The sequence below is a fragment of the Solanum lycopersicum genome, chromosome 4, assembly GCF_036512215.1.
Source record: "Solanum lycopersicum chromosome 4, SLM_r2.1".
Classification (NCBI taxonomy): domain Eukaryota; kingdom Viridiplantae; phylum Streptophyta; class Magnoliopsida; order Solanales; family Solanaceae; genus Solanum; species Solanum lycopersicum.
Window position 1 is genome coordinate 62,133,728 of NC_090803.1, and position 21,303 is coordinate 62,155,030.

The 21,303-nt window shown below is 35.9% G+C and overlaps 3 protein-coding genes across 3 annotated transcripts; 2 read left to right on the forward strand and 1 right to left on the reverse strand.

Annotated features, from left to right (window-relative positions):
* Window positions 1-3,540: 3,540 nt before the first annotated feature.
* Window positions 3,541-5,655, forward strand: LOC101258650 (7-deoxyloganetin glucosyltransferase). Its single transcript, XM_004237877.5, has 2 exons — window positions 3,541-4,277; window positions 4,632-5,655. Exons 1-2 carry the CDS (start codon window positions 3,764-3,766, stop codon window positions 5,564-5,566), a joined length of 1,449 nt encoding a protein of 482 aa, XP_004237925.2. The 5' UTR covers window positions 3,541-3,763; the 3' UTR covers window positions 5,567-5,655.
* Window positions 5,656-12,697: 7,042 nt separating this feature from the next.
* On the forward strand, window positions 12,698-14,546 carry LOC101268469 (7-deoxyloganetin glucosyltransferase-like). The gene is made up of 2 exons (XM_010321879.4): window positions 12,698-13,339; window positions 13,421-14,546. Exons 1-2 carry the CDS (start codon window positions 12,820-12,822, stop codon window positions 14,377-14,379), a joined length of 1,479 nt encoding a protein of 492 aa, XP_010320181.2. The 5' UTR covers window positions 12,698-12,819; the 3' UTR covers window positions 14,380-14,546.
* Window positions 14,547-14,690: 144 nt separating this feature from the next.
* Window positions 14,691-16,999, reverse strand: LOC101258947 (7-deoxyloganetin glucosyltransferase). Its single transcript, XM_004237878.5, has 2 exons — window positions 15,874-16,999; window positions 14,691-15,787 (listed from the first exon to the last, which is right to left on the reverse strand). The coding sequence occupies exons 1-2, from the start codon at window positions 16,391-16,393 to the stop codon at window positions 14,832-14,834; spliced, it is 1,476 nt and encodes a 491-aa protein (XP_004237926.2). The 5' UTR covers window positions 16,394-16,999; the 3' UTR covers window positions 14,691-14,831.
* Between the last annotated feature and the right edge of the window lie 4,304 nt (window positions 17,000-21,303).

The window sequence follows — 21,303 nt, forward strand, 5'->3', positions numbered from 1 at the left end:
AAGCCTAACACTTGAATCCGCCACTAACAGAAGAATCTGATCATTTCTAACTAAACTTTGTTAGCCAACTATCACTAGCTAACAACCAACTAATTTCAATACTTGCATCAATCAATAAAACTATATACAAAAAGAAAATAATAATTAAAAAGTAGCAATCATTACAAAAATTTGATTGGTTAAACCTATCTAAATGATAATAATTTTACAAATAAAGGCAAAGAAAATATTTTAAAATAAACGTGAAACCTCTTTATTTTAACTTCATTTATTTATTTATTTCTTGCCACGTTATATTGCCATAAAAAAAAACTCTAACAAATAAAAACATAAAAAAAAACGTAGGTTTATACCAAATTTTAAGCCAAGTTCTAATGACAAAATTCCTAATTTTCTTTAACTTTATTTTTCATTAATGACTATAGTATAAATGTGCAACCGTCAGTTGGCCCATCAAGTTTATTCTTTTATATATGTTGAAAAAGAAAGAACTTGACGATTGGAACATGTCCAACACAGTTGACTGACTTATCTACAACAAGTGTTGATGAAGAAGGAAGTTGAGGATTGACGAGTTTACAACACTACTGAAGGATTATAGTCGCATTAAGATTAGACTACTTATGTTAATTAGGATTATATTTCGACTAGAATTAAATTATGATTAGAATTATATTACGAAATTAGTTTACAATTAGAATTATTGTATAATTAGAATTTAGATTATTTATAATTACATTATTATTATTATAGCAGTAATAAATATTGTAGTAGGACTCTGAGTATAATTAACTAAGGACTCTACGATTCTATCCTATATAAGGAGTAAGTATTTAACGTTATTATTTATCAATATAGCACTATTAATCAACATATCAACAAAATAAATATTGACTAACATATCAATACTATCAATGTTGATCAATACTATCAATAATATCAATGCACTATCAATACTATCAATACAATCCTTGATTTCTCTATGTGAGATTTCTACGTGGATTTCTATATGATATCAGAGCTTAAAGTTCTTCCGCTCTTTGAGTATTGATTAAAAAAAAAAAGACGAACCCCCTCTCACCCCCCCCCCCCCAAAAAAAAACCCCACATGTTGCTATGATCACTTTTACCAAAAACCATGTCTATCTCCTTACGTCACCAAATAATTTTCACTTGCTTCATTAAACTTAATCCAGCAAACTACCTCATAAAGAGGAATATATATCCCAATTGATTCATATCACTTGGAATGAACCAAGTAAAAGTAGTTGTTCCACTGGATAGACTGTCAGGAAAGTTGTAGCGGCTTAGAAGGATGCAATAGTGGCACCATTGATGATTGGAAGGAGAAAGATGTGTTACTAAAGAGTTGGATCTCAAGCATTTGACCGAAGAAAGTACACAACTAATTGTGGGCTGCTCAACCGCTAAGGAGATGTGGAAAATCTTAAAAGAAAAAAAAACATAAATTCAAGTAACAAAAAAAATTAATTTTGTTAGAGGTTTAGGTAAGACACCATATCTCACCATTAATCAATTTGTTAATATTCTCACAGACTTTATATAAGGGTAGAGAAAGAAAAAAAGTGTCATAACAAAACTATAACATGGTATTATTTGCTAAAAAAAGCAGGGGAAAAGGAAACAACAACATCAACTTACGAAAGCATTGACAAAACAAGTTTTTTCTGGGTATTCAAAGTTTTTTTTTCTGGATATTCGGAAACAACAACATCAACATACCGAAGCATTGACAAGACAAGTTTTTGCTGGGTATTCAAAAAAATTTGCTGGATATTCAAAGCAAGCTAGGAGTAACCGTTTCTCTACTCACTAGCTTGAGAGAAAGTGTCGAAGAAGAAGGACAGATGATTAGAACATGTCAAAGAAACAGGTCCAATGCAGTTGACTGACTTATCTATAACAAGTGTTGATGAAGATGACGAAGAAGGAAGGTGAGGACTGAAACATGTCGAAGGAACAAGTCTGACAAAACTGATTGATGAGTTACAAGAATTATAGTTGCATTAGGATTGGACTACCTATGTTAATTACGATTATATTTTGACTAGAATTAAATTATGATTAGAATTATATTACGACTAGGATTAGATTACTATTAGAATTATAATATAATTAAAATTTAGATTATTTATAATTACATTATTATTATTATAGTAGTAATTGATATTATAATAAGTTTCTAAGTATAGTTAACTTAGGACTCTATAATTTTCTCCTAGAAAGTATGTACTTAACATTATTATTTATCAATATAGCAATATTGATCAACATATTAATACAACAAATATTGATGTCATATTACTACTATCAATATTAATTAATACGATCAATAATATCAATGCACTATCAATAATATCAATATAATCCTTAATTTCTATAGGTGAGATTTCTATAATATACACCTTGTTCTTTGAAATATTCTTTAAATAGTCTGCATAAGACAATTACATAGTTTAAATCCACTTCGATTTACTCTAATTAATTTTTTTATTTATAAATAACCTCAATTATGTCAATTCTAAATTAAAGTAACTTTTAATTTAGCGTCTTGTTCATTTGTCGTGTGCAACCAAATGAAAGGATCCGATCCACCAACTTCCATATTTGATTCTCCGTCATCAACTCCAATTATTTTTAACCAACTTTCTTAATTCATAATAATTACATCACTTTTTTTTTGTTAAGTTGTGCATTTGTAAAGAAATTATTGATCTTTTGTTTGTTTTCCCGTACAATTCCAAAGACATAAGGGTGGTAGAGCAGGTCGATGAGAAAAAGGAGAAATAATTTTACTTTTGAAAACATAGAAGTTTTTTGGGTGCCTTGAGTTAGTGCAATATATAATATGTCACGTCAATAAAATGATATAGAATATTAATGTTTAACTAAAAATTGATATTAATTTTAAACAAATACAATATTTTTCTAATACATAAATACATTTTTTCTAATATAGAAATACAATTGGTTGTATCAATCGAAGAAGTAGAGAGAATTCAAAAAGTGAAGAAGAATCTAATATATCTAGTATATGTATTTAGTCGATGGATATTCACCCGATGAAACAATTTGATAATAATTGTATCAGTTTTTTTAATACCCAGATGACAAAAGGAAATTATTAAGACAATGTCTGAATCATAACATCACCCCTAAATAAATACATCTATATAGTTTTTCTAATAGTCCTTTTTGATAAGTTATAAATATAGTCTAATAATAGATGTATCAATCTTTTTTGATGTACGTATATATAATACTTTTGATCTATAAATATAATTGATTGTATCAATATGTGTCAATTAAATAAGAAAAGAAGTTTCGAAAGCGAAAAAGAGTCTGACACATTAGATACATATTTTGTGTCTAGTGATACAAAATCTGATGAATCAAAATTTTTGATATTCCAATGTTTATCCAATAAAAAATATATCAGTAATTAGCAAGAAAATATTAAAAATTTAAGACAAACAACCACACATGTATATATAAAAATAATTCAGATTATATTTGATTGTATTTTGTACTAATAGAAAAAAACTTCACATAATGAATTGATTGAAATATTTGTTTATACATATCTACAGTTTTACTGATTATGACAAGATTTTTTGTTTAGAAAATCGATTTAGATAAATCTTACGCGAAAGAGAGTAGAGAGCGGGCTACAAAAGTGGTCTATATAAGTGAGAAAAATATACACACACAATTTTTGTAAGAGGAAAAAAAACAGGGCAATATGAAGCAAACAGAGTCCAAATTATCGAAGCCACATGCAGTATGCATTCCATTTCCAGCACAAGGCCATATTAACCCTATGCTTAAATTAGCAAAACTTCTCCATATCCAAGGCTTTCATATCACCTTTGTTAACACGGATTTCAATCACCGGAGATTACTCAAATCCCGGGGTCTCAATTCCCTCGTTAGGCTACCTTCCTTTCGTTTCGAGTCCATCCCTGACGGACTCCCTCCCTCTAACGAGGATGCCACACAAGACGTTCCTTCTATGTGTGAGGCATGTATGAAGTCGTGTTTGGCCCCTTTTAGAGACCTCGTCGCGAGACTAAATAATAATTCCAATTTCTCTTCTATTTCTTGCATAGTCTCTGATGCTGGTATGAGCTTCACCCAACAAGTTTCTGAGGAATTAGGTGTTCCTAATGTTGGCTTTTGGACTGCTAGTGCTTGTTCCTTGTGGGCTTTCACACAATATCCTAAACTTGTGGAACAAGGTTATGCTCCACTAAAAGGTATGAAAACCAACTTCTTAAATATTTTAGTCAATTAGGCGTAGTCAGGATTTAAAAGTGCACCAATATTGCAAACATGAGGGATTATTACTACTCCATGTAAAAACTCAAGGATGACTTTGAGACTTAATTCAAAGATGAGAGACTTTTCTCTCTTTTAAAAGGTAATAATTTAGATCAGAGCTAAAAACCGTACCTTGGTCTCTAGCTCAATCAACCGTGTATAGATTTTTCAAAATTACCTAAAAGGTTAATAAGTTCATTGAGTGTCCATGGTCATACATATTAAACTGTACTTGCTAACATTAACCATTATAAAATTAATCAAGTTTCTTTGAACTGATTGAATTTCAGATGAAAGTTATTTAGATACGATTATAGATTGGATACCGGGCATGGAAGGCATCCGTTTAAAACACTTGCCAAGCTTCATCAGAGCGACAGTTGATGAACCAAGCTATATTATAATGAAATATATAGTGGAAGAAATCGTGGACAAAATTCCCAAATTCTCTGCACTAATTTTCAACACATTTGACATGCTAGAGAGTGATGTTTTGCAACAACTGGCAACCAAGTTTCTTGTAGTTAATTATACTATTGGACCCGTACATCGTTTTCTGTTGAGTAATCCAACTCAAGACGAAGACTTGAAATCAATCGGTTCTAATCTATGGAAAGAAGACACTCACTGTCTCGAATGGCTGGACACGAAGAAACCAAATTCTGTTGTTTATGTGAATTTTGGAAGTGTTACAGTAATGAGCAATGAACAGTTAACTGAATTTGCGTGGGGACTTGCAAATACTCAAATGGATTTCTTATGGATCGTTAGATCCGATTTAGTCATGGGTGATTCAGCCATTTTGCCACATGAATTTCTCGCGGAGACTAAGGAAAGAGGTTTATTAGTTGGTTGGTGTCCTCAAGAACAAGTTTTAAGTCATCCGTCAATTGGAGGATTTTTAACACACTGTGGATGGAATTCAACTCTCGAGAGTATATCATATGGTGTGCCAATGTTGTGTTGGCCTTTCTTTGCAGATCAACAAACAAATAGTTGGTTTAATTGTAATCGTTGGGATGTCGGGATGGAAATCGATAGTAATGTGAAGAGGGAAGTGATTGAGGAAGTTGTAAGAGAGTTGATGATTGGAGAAAAGGGTAAAAAGATGAAAGAAAATGCATTGAAGTGGAAAAAATTAGCAGAAAAAGCTATAGATTCTTCAGATGGATCATCTTATATGAATTTTGACAAGTTGGTTAGCCATGTACTATTGAGAAATTAAAGGGTAAGTTTGTGAATGTCATGTTTCTCCAAGGTTGTATAATGTACTTGCAATAATTGATGAAAATAAACTTTCTTATTAGAAAAAAACTATAATTTCGAATGGAAATGATCTCTCATGACCACTTACAACTTAAAGAGAAAAACATATGACATTTTCAGATTTTCGACGAAACCAAATTGTCAGACCATGTCATCGTCTTGTGAATATATTATCAACCGCATGTGACATGCCTATACACACCACATGGCAGGCTGAGCAAATGGCTTGAAATATTATAACTCTTGTCCCTCATTCAAACGCTGAGGCTCTGGGATTCTTGTTAAATTCCACCCAATTCCCAATTCATTGAATGAGGATGGCAACAAATACCAATCAACCCAAACACAAACTTAGTGTTCTGATGTCGCCTTTAGCTAAAAAAGTACTACTTTGCTGTTATCTTTCAATTATTTCATCTATATAAAGCAGCAACCATCACTTAATCTACCAATTCATTTTTGGTGTTTAGGCACCTCAGCATGTGCTTGGACAAGTCTTTATAAAACATTAACGGGCGATTTACAAGAATGACTTTAAAGGTGGGTGGTCTTGAATTTATATTACGCAGCTTGCTATGGTCCAATAGTTCGAGTATGACAACAAGTTCAAAGATTAAGTTTTGTGAATGTCATGTTTGTTGTAAATTGTATTTGCAATAATTAAAGTCTGAGCTAGGGTGAGGTTCATGGATTTGAACGAATTCAATAACTTATTCTTAGACTCTGTATTTATACTGTATATTTAATTTGTGAACCCCAACTTTAATCCTAACTTCGCCTATTGATTGACGGTTATTAACGAAATTTAGAATATCAAACTCTTAATCCTAGCTTCGCCTAATAATTAACAAAAAAAAAACTTTTCCATTCTTTGTAGAAAAACACAACGCTATGATCTCTATGACTACTTATAAATGGAATAAAAAAAAGATTTTTTAGTTTTTCTGCGAAACCAAATTTTTAGACCATGTCATCGTCTCTTTTCGAGTGCATGTGACATGCCTATATAAAAATACTATTTTGTTCCTACACTAAATAAAAATTTAATAAAATATCTTAACAAATAATAATATTTAATTATATAAAAATAACATTAAAACTCGAGCAACTATAATTTTAAAACATAAAATTTATTAATAATCATATGCATTGAACCGAATAAGTAATAGATGGTTCATCTGCCAGTAATTATTATAGTAGCAATACTTATTATAGCATTTTATCTTAATATGTACTAGTAATTTAGAATACAATGCTTTCTCAACAAAATGTTTTCTTCTGTAATTTTGTTCATTCTTTTTCTTAGTTTTTTTGACTTGCAATATATAAATCTCATAGCAATGTGTCACGGACTTTTCAATCTAGACAAGACTCCGTGCGGCACTTGACGGTTTGCTCACGAATCTTTCACGTATCTCACAAACTCAAGTAAGCCTCACAATTTTGGATCGCTAAGAGAAATCAAGAAGAAAGACAAAAGACAATTTTGGAAGAAAAGACTTGTATCGATATGTTGGTTGATAGATGTATTACAAATACAATGACTACCTATTTATACTACTCTAAACACTAAGAGTAAATAAATGCTACACTATATACAAGCCCCTAAGTCCATGCCCACAATACATGCTTCTAAGTCTTCCAAAAAAAAGGACTCCTAGCCTTGACTAGTCTGCCCCTACGTCCTAGAGGCCTTGAGCAAGCCTCATCAAGGCTTGAAACTGCTGCCCCTTCACCTTCAGTAACAGCTGTAAAGGCTGAAACTGCCGAAACGGTTGTAACGGCTACCCTCCAACTGCTGCCTGCTTGGGCGCCTGCACCTTGGTCTGCTGACCGGTGTGGGCCGCTAGACCCTTTGCGCCTGCTGCTGGCTTCCTAGGCAGGTCACGATCTGCCTGGGTATCGGGCGGGTCGTGACAAACTCCCCCACCTGATGATGCGACGTCCGCGTCGCCTTGCGTCCGTATCGGCGTTGAGTTCTGCCGGGCGACCTCTTCATCGATGTCCCGTCCTTTCTCGACCCGATCTTCCGAACTTCCTCCTTCAACGGAGGCAAGTGCTCCGGCGGCTTCTTCATCATGTCAGCGTTCCTACTCGGAACCCTCTTACTGCGCGGTGGCATGGACTTTCCAGCACCATTGTCTTCTCTCGAACTTGCAATGGTCGTTGCCGGTGTTAACCTTTTTCTCACATCGCCCCTCTCGAGTTTCATGGCTGTCAGTCTAGCCTGTCCCTCTGTCGCTTGTGCCTTCACCATGGGAACTGTATATTCCCTTCCTTTCTCCATGATTGTCAATTTTTGGAGATGAAGATCGATTACTGCATGGCACTGTTGGAAGAACTTCTGCCCAAGAATAACATCAAACATGTTGATGGGGGCGATGATGAATTTGGTTTTCCCTTGCCAATCGCCTACCATGATGTTCACGCCGTGTGCTACTCCAACTATGGGAGTCGGTGTTGCGTTGACAGACTTTATTTGGGCGTTGCTTGAAGTATATCGCAACCCCAACCTCTTTGCTGCCGTCTTGGTCATAACATTGACCTCAGCACTGGTGTCGACCAACGCACGAGCAGGTTTCCCATTGACTGTGATGTCGACTGTTTGAGCCCACGCCATAGACTTTGCAAGTCCCTTGTCAGCATGCTTCGACTCTGCTTGCCTTGGCTCAACTTGCCTTGGCCTCGTCGATGGTTGCTCGATGACTGCCCCGCATAGGCTTACCACGCCCAACTGCTTAGTCTCCCCGACTTCTTCTTGGGCCTTCTCTTCCTTCCGCTCACGGAGTATAGCACCAAGACTTTTCAGTTCAGGGCATCTCTTGTAACCATGCGGCCCTTTGCATATGAAGCAACCATCCTTGGAATCCCTTACCGTGTTGCCACGATCTCCGGGCTTCTTGCCGCTGGACCCGTAGGTGTCACGCCTTTCGGGTTGTGGCGTTTGCTCCTCGCCTTCGCCACTGTCATCCCCACTATCATCATGACTGCCTACCTCGTCGTCCTCCTCGGCACTAATAGACTTCTCTCGCCTGAAGTCTGTCAAGGCTTCAGCCTGCGTGATGGCGTCGTCTATAGTCCTGACTTGCCGCCGTTCCAACTCCGTTCTGGCCCAATTTTGCAGCCCATCCATGAAGTAGAACAATGCGTCGTCGTCCATGAGGTTGGGAATCTGAAATGTAAGGGTGGTAAACTCCCGCACATACGCGCGTATGCTGCCCTTTTGTCTCAACTCCCGCATCTTGCGCTTTGCCTCATAGACAACGTTGCTAGGGAGGAACGCCTTCTTGAACTCTACACGGAACTGCTCCCATGTGTTCAACGCGCACGTCCCCTTTGCAATGTCAGACTCTTTACGCTTCCACCATAGCATGGCCAACTCTGAAAGATACAACACAGCTGTGTTGATCTTGTTCACATCACTACGGACCCGCATACACTTGAAATAATTTTCCAAGTGCCAAAGGAAATTATCCACCGCTTGCGCGTCACGGACGCCTATGAAGACTGGTGGCTTGGGCGCCTCAACTCTGGCTTCCCTTTCCCGGTCACGTGATGAGGATCCACCAACCTCTCTATCCTCCTCGAGTGCTGCCACCTTGGCCTTAAGCAACTCGATTGTGCCAATTGCTTCCCTAAATCTGATTTCTAAGGAAGTAATGGCCTCCTTGGTCTCGTACTCGGCTTGCTGGCGTGCCTCCAACTCCTTCCGGACGTTCTCAACTTCCTCAAGGGAGTACTCTTCAAGAGCTTTGAGATCCCTGTCCGTTCTATTCAAGCGCTGGCCTATGATCTCAACGGCTTGCCTCGCCCTTTCGACCCTTGCAATCAACTCCGGTCCGAGAGTAACGTCCACGGACTCCTCGCCGGTGTCTATGTCACTTCCATCAACAATATGGGGAGGGAGGGATGTTTGCCCTTCGCTTGGTGTAGGAACACTAGGTGGAGGAACATTTTGTGGAAGACTGGGCAGATTGGGTTCATTACCCGTCTGCTGCTTCTTCCCATTTTTGTTCTTCTTGCCACCATCAGTGCGGATGTTGGGGGTGCTGCTAGCGCCGCTTCCTTCGTTCGTCATTCTCTTACGATGAACCTGCTCTGATACCAATTGTCACGGACTTTTCAATCTAGACAAGACTCCATGCGGCACTTGACGGTTTGCTCACGAATCTTTCACGTATCTCACAAACTCAAGTAAGCCTCACAATTTTGGATCGCTAAGAGAAATCAAGAAGAAAGACAAAAGACAATTTTGGAAGAAAGACTTGTATTCAAATGTTGGTTGATAGATGTATTACAAATACAATGACTACCTATTTATACTACTCTAAACACTAAGAGTAAATAAATGCTACACTATATACAAGCCCCTAAGTCCATGCCCACAAGACATGCTTCTAAGTCTTCCAAAAAAAAGGACTCCTAGCCTTGACTAGTCTGCCCCCACATCCTAGAGGCCTTGAGCAAGCCTCATCAAGGCTTGAAACTGCTGCCCCTTCACCTTCAGTAACAGCTGTAACGGCTGAAACTGCCGAAACGGTTGTAACGGCTGCCCCTCCAACTGCTGCCTGCTTGGGCGCCTGCACCTTGGTCTGCTGACTGGTGTGGGCCGCTAGACCCTTTGCGCCTGCTGCTGGCTTCCTAGGCAGGTCACGATCTGCCTGGGTATCGGGCGGGTCGTGACAAATGGCTATACACAGTTGTTGTTTGGAAGTTGGAAAAGAACATTATATCATAGTTTAAGTCTTTTCGTCTCCAACATAAAACTTTTGATTTTCTTTAATTACCTAACTTAATTGATAATGAATGATGTTATCTATTCCATTAAATTATGCTCAATGATCAATATAATGAATTCATAAATCAAGAATATGTACAACTCTCTCTGTTATTTTATGTGAACGTTTTCGTAAAATATATATTATTCTTGTTTATGTAATATTTATGAGTTTAGAGTTTTATAAATTATCGATGTTTTTTTATATTAATATTTATGATTTGAAATCAATTGGATGTATTGACATAGAAGTGGTAGAGATTGACTTTCGGACCTCTTATATGTCATACCTTTATCATTAGCTTTGAGTCTTTGCTTAAGTTGTTTGAAACTTTAATTTTAATACCTTAAATTTTCTGAAGTTGGTAAAAGAAAAAAGTGGATAAATGAAAAATAATAGGTATTCATATATAATATTTTGGTGATATATGTTTATTAATATTTTCCTAATTATATAATCATAAGTGGTTGAATGAAACCACTCCAATTGTTAGAAATCAATAATCAATACACTAAATGTTGCTCAAAATATATATATATATATATATATATATATATATATATATATATATATATATATATATATATATATATATATATATAATTCATTATACATTTTACCTATCTGAATAAATTTAGTTGTTGAATTTTATAATATCAAATAATATTTATTCATCTAATATTGTTCTAACAAAGAAGTCATTTGAAAATAAGCACTACTCGTATGGAATATACATGCGAAGCATGCGTCCAGAAACTAAAATGTAAGAAATGACTCAAAAATAAGTTCCTTCTGCCTTTGACGTTATCTTTGTTAGGATCGGAAATAAGCAGGTGTAAATGCGGAAGCTAGCAATGCAAACCTCGAAAGACCACGAGAAAGAAGACAACAAAAAATATACCAAAAGACACAAAGATTTAACGTGGTTCGGTTAATCGACCTACGTCCACAAAGGAGATGAACAATCCACTATAAATATGAGAGTACAAAATACAGAGAGAAACAACCTCAACCAATTCACTCGGAATACATGGGAGGCTCACACAAGTGATAACGTATCAATCTTGTGACCCATAAATTCTCCCCCAACCAAAACTCTCAAAGCCCTTATGACTAAATTGTGAATGTTGATTAAGTTAAAAGAAACATTACTCCATTTATAGAGTCCTAAACCTTTTTCTACCAGAAAAATGATTAGTCAATCCAAAATCTTTTCCTGAAAGAAAAATCTATTTATGGTAAAAAATTTAGGGCAAATAAAACCTAACAATGTTCACATTTGAAATTGCCCCTCAACTAAAATGTTGAGGCTTTGAGATTCATCTTAAATTCCACCCAATTACCAGTTCTGGAAATGAAATTATTTATTGTCATTGAATAAGGTGGGCAACAATACCAACTAACCCCAAACAAACTTAAAGCTCTAAAGTTGGCCTCAAGCTAAAAATAATATTTGCTGTCATCTTTCAATTATTTCATCTATATAAAGCAGCATTCATCCCTTAATCTACCAATTTTTTGTGTGCTTGGAAAAATCTTCATTAAGACATTGAAGGGTAAAGAGTGATTTGTGGTTTTGAATTTTGGATACTCGCTTGCTTCATGGACAAAACTTTAAACTGACGAAGGTTTGTCAACGATTTTGGTAAATAATCAAAGAGCTTCTATTGTTAGTGGGTGACTATTACCCATATATATCGCGTGCGTATCGATCGGTTTGGAAGGTTATCGGTTTGTAGGGATGTTAAACCGTTATAGAATCATTAATTAAGATATTGACTTATCACTTTAGTTATCGATTTAAAACTGTCAAAATTTTTGACATAAAAAAATTGAAAATCACTTAGAAATAAGGTGACAAATAATATGAATTAATGAATCGCATGCACATGAGTTCATAAGTTACATCTTGCTCAAAATCATACACTTTTATATGTATAATAAAAAGAGTTTGAGACAAGTTGAATTGAAAGTAGGAAACCAAACTCTAAGTCAAAGACTTTATATACAAAATAATACATATATAACTATTTAATTTACTATCGGATTATTGGTATTAATCCGTTAAGAAAAAACCTCAATCCGCTAAGAACCGATAACCCAATAAGAAAAAAGAATCAAAACTGTTATCGAAACTGCTAAACCAATAAATCATTATTGATAATTCAATAACTTCTTTTTTGGTTCGCTTATCGATTTCGATGTGATTACGCTGTCCGCATGGCCCATAACCATTTTAGCAAAAGTTGGGTCAGTGTGTGTTTCATATCTAATTTGCATAGCATTGTGCATCTATATGGCGACTACTCCCTGAGACAGGCAGGGGTCAAAAGTTCAAATACCAACCACTTTGAAGATCATTGGATTGTAATTTCCGAATGGTCTATATAAAGGGAGATTAAAACCTTGAATAGCCCATCCCAATATTCACAATATGAGCCAGGCACAGGAGTCCTTGTTGTCCAAGCCACATGCAGTATGCATTGCATTTCCAGCACAAGGCCATATAAACCCTATGCTCAAATTGGCCAAACTCCTCCATGTCCGAGGCTTTCATATAACCTTCGTTAACACAGAGTTCAATCACCGGAGATTACTCAAATCCCGGGGTCCCAATGCCCTTGATGGCCTATCTTCCTTTCGTTTCGAGTCCATCCCTGATGGACTCCCTCCTCCCTCTAACGAGGATGCCACACAAGACATATCGTCTTTGTGTGAGGCATGTAAGAAGTCATGTTTGGTTCCTTTCAGAGACCTCATCACGAGACTAAACGCTAGTTCTAATTTCCCTTCTATTACTTGCATAGTTTCTGATGCTGGTATGAGCTTCACTCATCAAGTTTCTAAGGAGTTAAGTATTCCCAATGTTGGATTTTGGACATCTAGTGCTGGTGCTTTGTTGGCTTACCTCCAATATCCTAAACTTGTGCTACAAGGTTATAGTCCACTAAAAGGTACCAAATGAAATTTGAACCCTTACCACCACATATTTTTAATTTGTTTTACAATTTCTTTTTAACTGGTTGAAATTGCAGATGAATGTCATTTAGACACGATTATAGATTGGATACCTAGCATGGAAGGCATCCGTCTAAAAAACTTGCCAACCTTCATTAGAGCCAAAGTCAATGAACCAAACAATATTATACTCGAATTTATAGTAGAAGAAATCGTGGACAAAATTCACAATTTCTCTGCACTCATTTTGAACAGTTTCGACACGTTAGAGAGTGATGTTATGAAACAAATTGCAACCAAGCTCTCTGCAGTTAGTTATACTATTGGACCCTTTCACTCGTTGTTGAATAATAATCTAACTCAAGACAATGATTTGAATTCAATTGGTTCTAATCTGTGGATAGATGATACTCACTGTCTCGAATGGCTGGACACAAAGCAGCTAAATTCTGTTGTTTATGTGAATTTCGGAAGTATTACAGTGCTGAGCAATGACCAGTTAGTTGAATTTGCTTGGGGACTTGCAAATACTAAAATGAATTTCTTGTGGATCGTTAGATCTGATTTAGTCATGGGTGATTCAGCCATTTTTCCACATGAATTTCTCGTGGAGACTAAGGAAAGAGGTTTATTAGTTGGTTGGTGTCCTCAAGAACAAGTTTTAAATCATCCGTCAATCGGAGGATTTTTAACTCATTGTGGATGGAATTCGACTTTCGAGAGTATATCATATGGTGTGCCAATGCTGTGTTGGCCTTTCTTTGCAGATCAACAAACAAATAGTTGGTTTAATTGTAATCGTTGGGGTGTCGGGATGGAAATTGATAGCAATGTGAAGAGGGAAGTGATTGAGGAACTTGTGAGAGAGTTGATGGTTGGAGAAAAGGGTAAAGAGATGAAAGAAAATGCATTGAAGTGGAAGAAGTTAGCAGAAGAGGCAATCACTTCTCCAAATGGATCATCTTATATGAATTTCGACAAGTTGGTTAGGGAAGTGCTATCGCCAAAAGGTTCTTCACTTCTTCCAGTAGATTGACATGTTGAAATAATGTTGTACCTTTTTCTTCTATGGTTTTTTGTGTTCTAAATAAACTTGATCTGGAGTGTCTAGATTAAAGAAAAAACAACTTGCAGCAGATAGTACTTGGTAAAACATTTGTTGTATCGTTTATACTTTCAAATTTCTTATTTCAGCTTCCATAAGCCGTCCCTCTGCAGCACACTTTACACATTTCTAGTCATAGTGGTACAAACATTAGTCCTGTCTCTGGTATAGCACGGTTGTATAATAGTAACTCGAAAAATAAAAGATTAATCTGTTACAATCGATAAAATTACAGTGTAAGATTTTTATAGTATCAACAATATACTGATAGAAGGAAACATACATTATCATATATCTCAACCAAGCTAAACTCAACAACCAATTAATAGTGTTACAATAATATAATATACTGAAGAAATAAAAAAAAAAAAACTAACAGAATGTTACTTAACGAGCGAATGTTTAGGAGAGAGGAGAATTTCATTGATCAATTTGTCTATATTCACATAAGATGATCCTGCTGGTTTTGCAGCAGCTTCTTCAGCCAATTTCTTCCATTCCGTTGCCTTATTCTTCATTTCTTTGCCTTTCTCCCCGGTCATCAGCTCTCTTACAAGGGCTTCAACTTCATCCCTCTTCACATTATTGTTTATCTCCATTCCAATCCCCAACTTGGTGCAACAAAACCAACAGTTAGTTGGCTGCTCTGCGAAAAACGGCCAGCAAATCATTGGCACCCCATTGCTAATACTTTCAAGGGTCGAATTCCATCCACTGTGAGTCAAGAACCCTCCAATTGCGGGGTGGTTGAGGACTTTTTCTTGTTGGCACCAGCTTGCTAGCATCCCTCTTTCTTTAGTTTCTTCCAAGAATTCGGGCGGAAGAATTGCTTCTTCTCCTAATACAACATCAGGCCTTATAATCCACAAAAAATCCAGCTGGCTATTGGCAAGTCCCCACGCGAATTCAATAAGATGGTTCATAGTCATAACAGTAATACTTCCAAAATTGACATAAACAACAGAATTTGGTTTCTTGGAATCCAACCATTCAAGACACTTTGGTTCTTCTTTCCAAAGATTGGATCCCAAATCCGCCAAATCCTTGTCATCAACATGTTTCACAAGCAAATTTAATGGCCCAATTACATACACCGGAGGAACAAGTGTTTGAAGTGACTCAAGAACTTCCTTCTCTAATGCCTCAAATGAATTGACAACAATAGCAGAAGCATATTTTTTCGATCTCTCCGTTTTACATATGATAAAGTTAAGCATAAAATCATCTGGATTTGCAGTCTTAAGAAAACTTGGAAGATCCCTTAAACGTACGTCTTTCATACCCGGTATCCAATCCAAAGTCGTCTTCTCTAAGTAACCATTTGTCAAGTAACTTTCATCTGAGGATAAAATAAAATTAAGTTAACAAGACAGATACATCAAGAAGATAAAATTGAAGCAGAGCATTTAAAAACAGGGGATATACCTTTAAGTGGAATGTATCCTTTATCAACAAGGTTACAATAATGCATGTAACTCAAAGTCCCACAAGCAGCAAAAGTCCAAAAATGAACTTGAGGGATACCCAATTCTTGGGCAGCAGTTAGAGTGTAGCTGTTTGAACCATCGGAGACGATGCACGAGACAGGTGGCACCTTAGATGAACAAGTATTATTGAGCTTGGCAAGTAACTCTCTGAAAGGACCTAAACAAGTAGTATCTGTTGATTTACATAAAGCAATAATATCTTGTGTTGCATCAGCATCACATGGTGGAAGGCCATCAGGAATTGCCTCAAAACGGAACGATGGCAAGTTCTTGAAACCGTGAGGGCCTCGAGACTTAAGGAGACGCCTATGATTGTATTCAGTGTTGACAAAAGTGATGTGAAAGCCTTTGTGATTAAGGATTTTGGCTAATTTTAACATAGGGTTAATGTGGCCTTGTGCAGGGTATGGTACGCAAACTGCATGAGGCTTATCAAGTTCAGCACCAGTGGAAGCCATTTTTTCCCTTATCTTTTGCTTCTCTCAGAGTGATGGAAAACAAAGGCTATATATGGAAAGATGAAGAGTCAAGAAATATATTTATTTTTACTGTTAGATGGTTAAGCAAAAATACGAAACTAGAAATTTCGTTATAGATATTCAAGATTCAATATTATATGTTTGGAGAATTATTTTGAGATATATACATAACAGTATAATTTTTCAACCAAGACTGTTCCGACTAGTCACTCTATACTCTATGTGACTACGCCACTATATACATATAATCTAACAAAATACTAAGAAAATGAGATGGGGTGGGTAAGTGAGTGGGATTATTGGTAAGTAGAGAGCAGAGATAATAAAACTTTTACTTATGAAATTTGTTTTCTGAAAAAATAATTAGCACTGTGGGCACAAAATCATTTATTTTATTGTTCCTCCAAGTTAAGTTTGTGTTCCTCATCAGTTTGAACATCTCAGTCATGGGTTCAGACAAATTTTTCATTTATAAAAAAAATGTGAAGTGAAAATTCAAGCATTAAAGTCATTGAGTTGCCTTCAGTATTATCCCTTCCAACAATACTAGGCTGTCTAGGAAGCTTTATGCTTTCACACAACCTGTTACTAAATATTGAGTGATCGTTCAAGTATTTAAACTCTAAAATGGTATTGTGATATGAAATTATGGTATGTTCAAGTATTTAAATAAAAGTACATTTTCTCATAATATTATTTATTATGATAAATATAATACTATTTTATATTTAAAAATAATTAAATTTTAAACATCTTATTTTATATTATTCATATCATGTTCAAACACACAATTTTCATTTTTTTAAAAAAAGTAATAATCAAATATCGTCGTATAAATTAAAATAAAAAGAATAAAATGTGTTTGACTACTCTTGCTTAAAGCCAACAAGCTACAATAGCCTGTTATGTCCCAATATTCACATTTTCCTTATCTCAAAGTGATGGGAAACGAAAGATATATATTGACTATTATTTTGGAAAGAAGAAGAGTATGCACAAACTTATAGAAAATTATTTATAGAATGTCGTGTAAAATATAAATTTATATAGTGGGTCCTCTGTTATGTAATTAGAGGTATATTTCTTGATGAACATCATATGATAAATTAGTACTTCCATTGTTCGGTATTATTTGTTATAACTTCTATTTTTAGATTCAAACTATAAAAACTTTGATAAATATTTTAAGATGTATTTTTTCATCATATTAATATGCAAAAAAATTATAATTTATAGTACTTTTCATATTGTTTTAGAATATCTAATTTTTTTATTTAAAATATCGAATTAATGTGATTTAATTTAACTTTAAAAAATAGTCAAACTGACTTCAAAAAGAGCAAGATGACAAATAATAACGGACGGAAGGTGTAATAACTAATAACCTATTTATAATTACTTCATTTGTTAATTATAATTTGATTTGACCTAAAAACAATAAAAAAATAAAATTGATTCTTAAATTTTTATTGAAATGTCTTTTAATCTTCTATTCATAGCCATATCATATGACAAATTTAAATTAAAGAATTGTTAAATTTATTAAAACTTACACATATAAATTGAAACGGAGGGAGTGGATTATTAAAGGTCACCCACAAAAATTAAAGGAAACATCTCACACAGCCACACATTTTCTTTTCAAAAAGGAAAGGAATAAGATACAAGTATGGTTTTAGACTATGGTCCTATTACACTCCTCTCGCGAATCTATTTTGCTTTTAAATTTTATACACCTTATGTAAATATGCATCTTGGACCTAACTTAACCTTGATAACTAGCTTATGAAGGAAGTTTTGTCCAAGTTTATACAAGTCGAGCAATTTCCCATCTTTGTACCAATGTGGGATTTGTTAACACTTTCCCACACGCTCAGTCCTTAATTTGAGTGTGAACACTTCTAAATGGGAGTGTAACATTTGTGAACAATAATTTGGATTTGATTTCACTCTGATAGCATGTAAAGATGGATCTTAGATGTAACTCAATCTTGACTTATGTGGCATCTCCCATGCGCCTCAACTATGTGGAGTTATGAAGTGTTCCAAGTAACTTAAAAGATGAACAAAATCATAAAAATCAAATGAATTCAAAGATAATAAGAACTTAATTTATTTAAAATCTGTCTCTGAGATTTCAATCTTAATTTACAAGTTTTGTTGAATGCCTTGAATTGGGCCCTTAATTATCTGTCAATTCTATATTTTGGGCCCAAGCCTGTTAGGGCGTAGCTTAGCACTATATATAGACGCTATGGCAAACCCTATTCTGTAATTCTGTTTTTGCCTCTCCATAATAAAACTGCTCCTTCTCTTCCCCGTAGACGTAGCCAATTTATTGGTGAACCACGTAAATCTGTTGTCTTGTTTTTCGCGTTTATATTTTCTCGTATTATCTCGAATTCCGCACAACAAATTGGTATCAGAGCCTCTCGGTTAATCGGTGTTCTTGGAGAATTCGAGATGTCTGCTTTGAACGTGAAAATCGACAAATTCACGGGGAGGAACAGTTTCAGTTTATGGCAGATTAAGATGCGGGCTTTGTTGAAACAGCAAAGCTTCTGGGCGTCGTTGTCGAAAGACAAGAACGCCGTCGTTACTCTTGAGATGACGATTCTGGAGGAAAAGGCGCACTCGACGATCATGCTGTGTCTCGCGGATGACGTCATCATGGAGGTCTCGGATGAAGAGACTACTGCTGGTCTGTGGTTGAAGCTGGAGAGTTTGTACATGACAAAATCTCTAACAGTAAGCTACTTCTGAAACAACGTCTATTCGGTTTACGAATGGCTGAAGGTACACAACTCAGGAAACATTTAGAGCAATTGAATACTTTGTTATTAGAATTGTGTAATATCGATGTGAAGATCGAGGATGAAGATGTTGCCCTGATTCTGTTAGTATCTCTCCCAATGTCGTTTGAGAATTTTGTTCAATCGTTCATTGTTGGGAAAGATACTGTGTCGCTGGAAGAAGTCAGATCGGTCCTTCATAGCAGGGAATTACGGCATAAGGCTAACGGCACAAGTACGGACATACAGCCTTCCGGTCTGTTCACCAGTAGTGGAAAAGGAAGGAAAAACGGCAGAAAGAAAAATAAGCCGATGTCAAAGGGTGCAAAGCCGGATGATGTTTGTAATTACTGCAAGGAGAAGGGACATTGGAAATTTGATTGTCCGAAGAAGAAGAAGCAATCGGAAAAACAATCGGTTTTTGCTGCTGTTGCTGAAGAAGACACCAATTTTGAAGAAGACATTTCCCTAGTTGCGGATGAGCACACTCATCATTCAGATGTGTGGGTTCTCGATTCTGGGGCATCCTATCACATCTGTCCTAGGAGAGAGTGGTTCACGACTTATGAGCAGGTAAACGGAGGCAGCATCTCGATGGCCAACAGTTCTGTCTGCAGGGTGGTTGGGACAGGCTCGATCAAGATAAGGACACATGACGGTAGCTTCTACACATTGAACGAGGTCAGGCACGTTCTATTGATGACGAAAAATCTGATATCTCTCAGTCTTTTGGACAGCAAGGGATTTAGCTGGTCGGAAAAAGATGGAGTCTTGCGGGTCTGGAAGGGTTCAAATCTGATTCTGAAAGGTGTCATGCATGGTACTTTGTATTTTCTACAAGGTTCCACGGTTACAGGTTCAGCTCATGTTGCATCGTCAGAAGTTCACCAGAAGGATATGACTAAGTTATGGCACATGAGACTTGGTCATATGGGTAAAAGAGGAATGCAAATTCTGTCAAAGGAGGATCTTCTTGCTGGTCATAAGGTTAAGAGTCTAGAGTTTTGTGAACATTGTGTCTTTGGAAAACTACATCGCAACAAGTTTCCAGAGGCCATTCACAGAACAAAAGGCACACTTGATTATATCCATTCTGATTGCTGGGGTCCATGCCGTGTTGAGTCTTTGGTAGGCTGCAGATTTTTTGTGTCCATTATTGATGACTACTCAAGGATGACTTGGGTGTACATGATGAAGCATAAAAGTGAAGCTTTTCAGAAGTTCAAGGAGTGGAAAATTTTGATGGAAAATCAAACAGGGAAGAAGATCAAGAGGTTGCGAACTGATAATGGGCTGGAATTCTGCTGGTCTGAATTTGATCAATTCTGTAAGGGTGAAGGGATTGCTCAACATCAGAAGCTGTTAATTGCCTTGCGGGGCAATTCTGAGGAAGAGGGGGAGGCCTGGCACTATCATAGTGCGTCTGAAGAATCTGTTTGGAGAATTCAAGTCAAGGTGGAGATTTGTTGAATGCCTTGAATTGGGCCCTTAATTATCTGTCAATTCTGTATTTTGGGCCCAAGCCTGTTAGGGCGTAGCTTAGCACTATATATAGACGCTATGACAAACCCTATTCTGTAATTCTGTTTTTGCCTCTCCATAATAAAACTGCTCCCTCTCTTCCCCGTGGACGTAGCCAATTTATTGGTGAACCACGTAAATCTGTTGTCTTGTTTTTCGCGTTTATATTTTCTCGTATTATCTCAAATTCCGCACAACAAGTTTGCTTTATGGTTTTATACCTTTGGAAAATTAATTACTAGTTAGTACAATATTTCTGTTGCCTGTTATTTGATGATTTGGATTTCTTACTGTTCACATGGGCATTATTATCTCCTGCTTATGTTGATAGTTCAGCAAAATTTTGGAGAGTTTGAAAGTCACAAAAGTTTTTGACTATTATTTTGGGCATTATCACAAACTAATAGTATATGGGGCTATAAAAGGGATTAGGCTCCCTTCATTTGTGATAATGCCCAAACTAATATAACTATTCTTGTTTTAAATTATTTTTAATGAAATATAGTATTTCAAATATGTTAAATTTGTTCTAATAATTCCTTCATTTTTCATGCAGTGTTGACTTTTTATACAAAT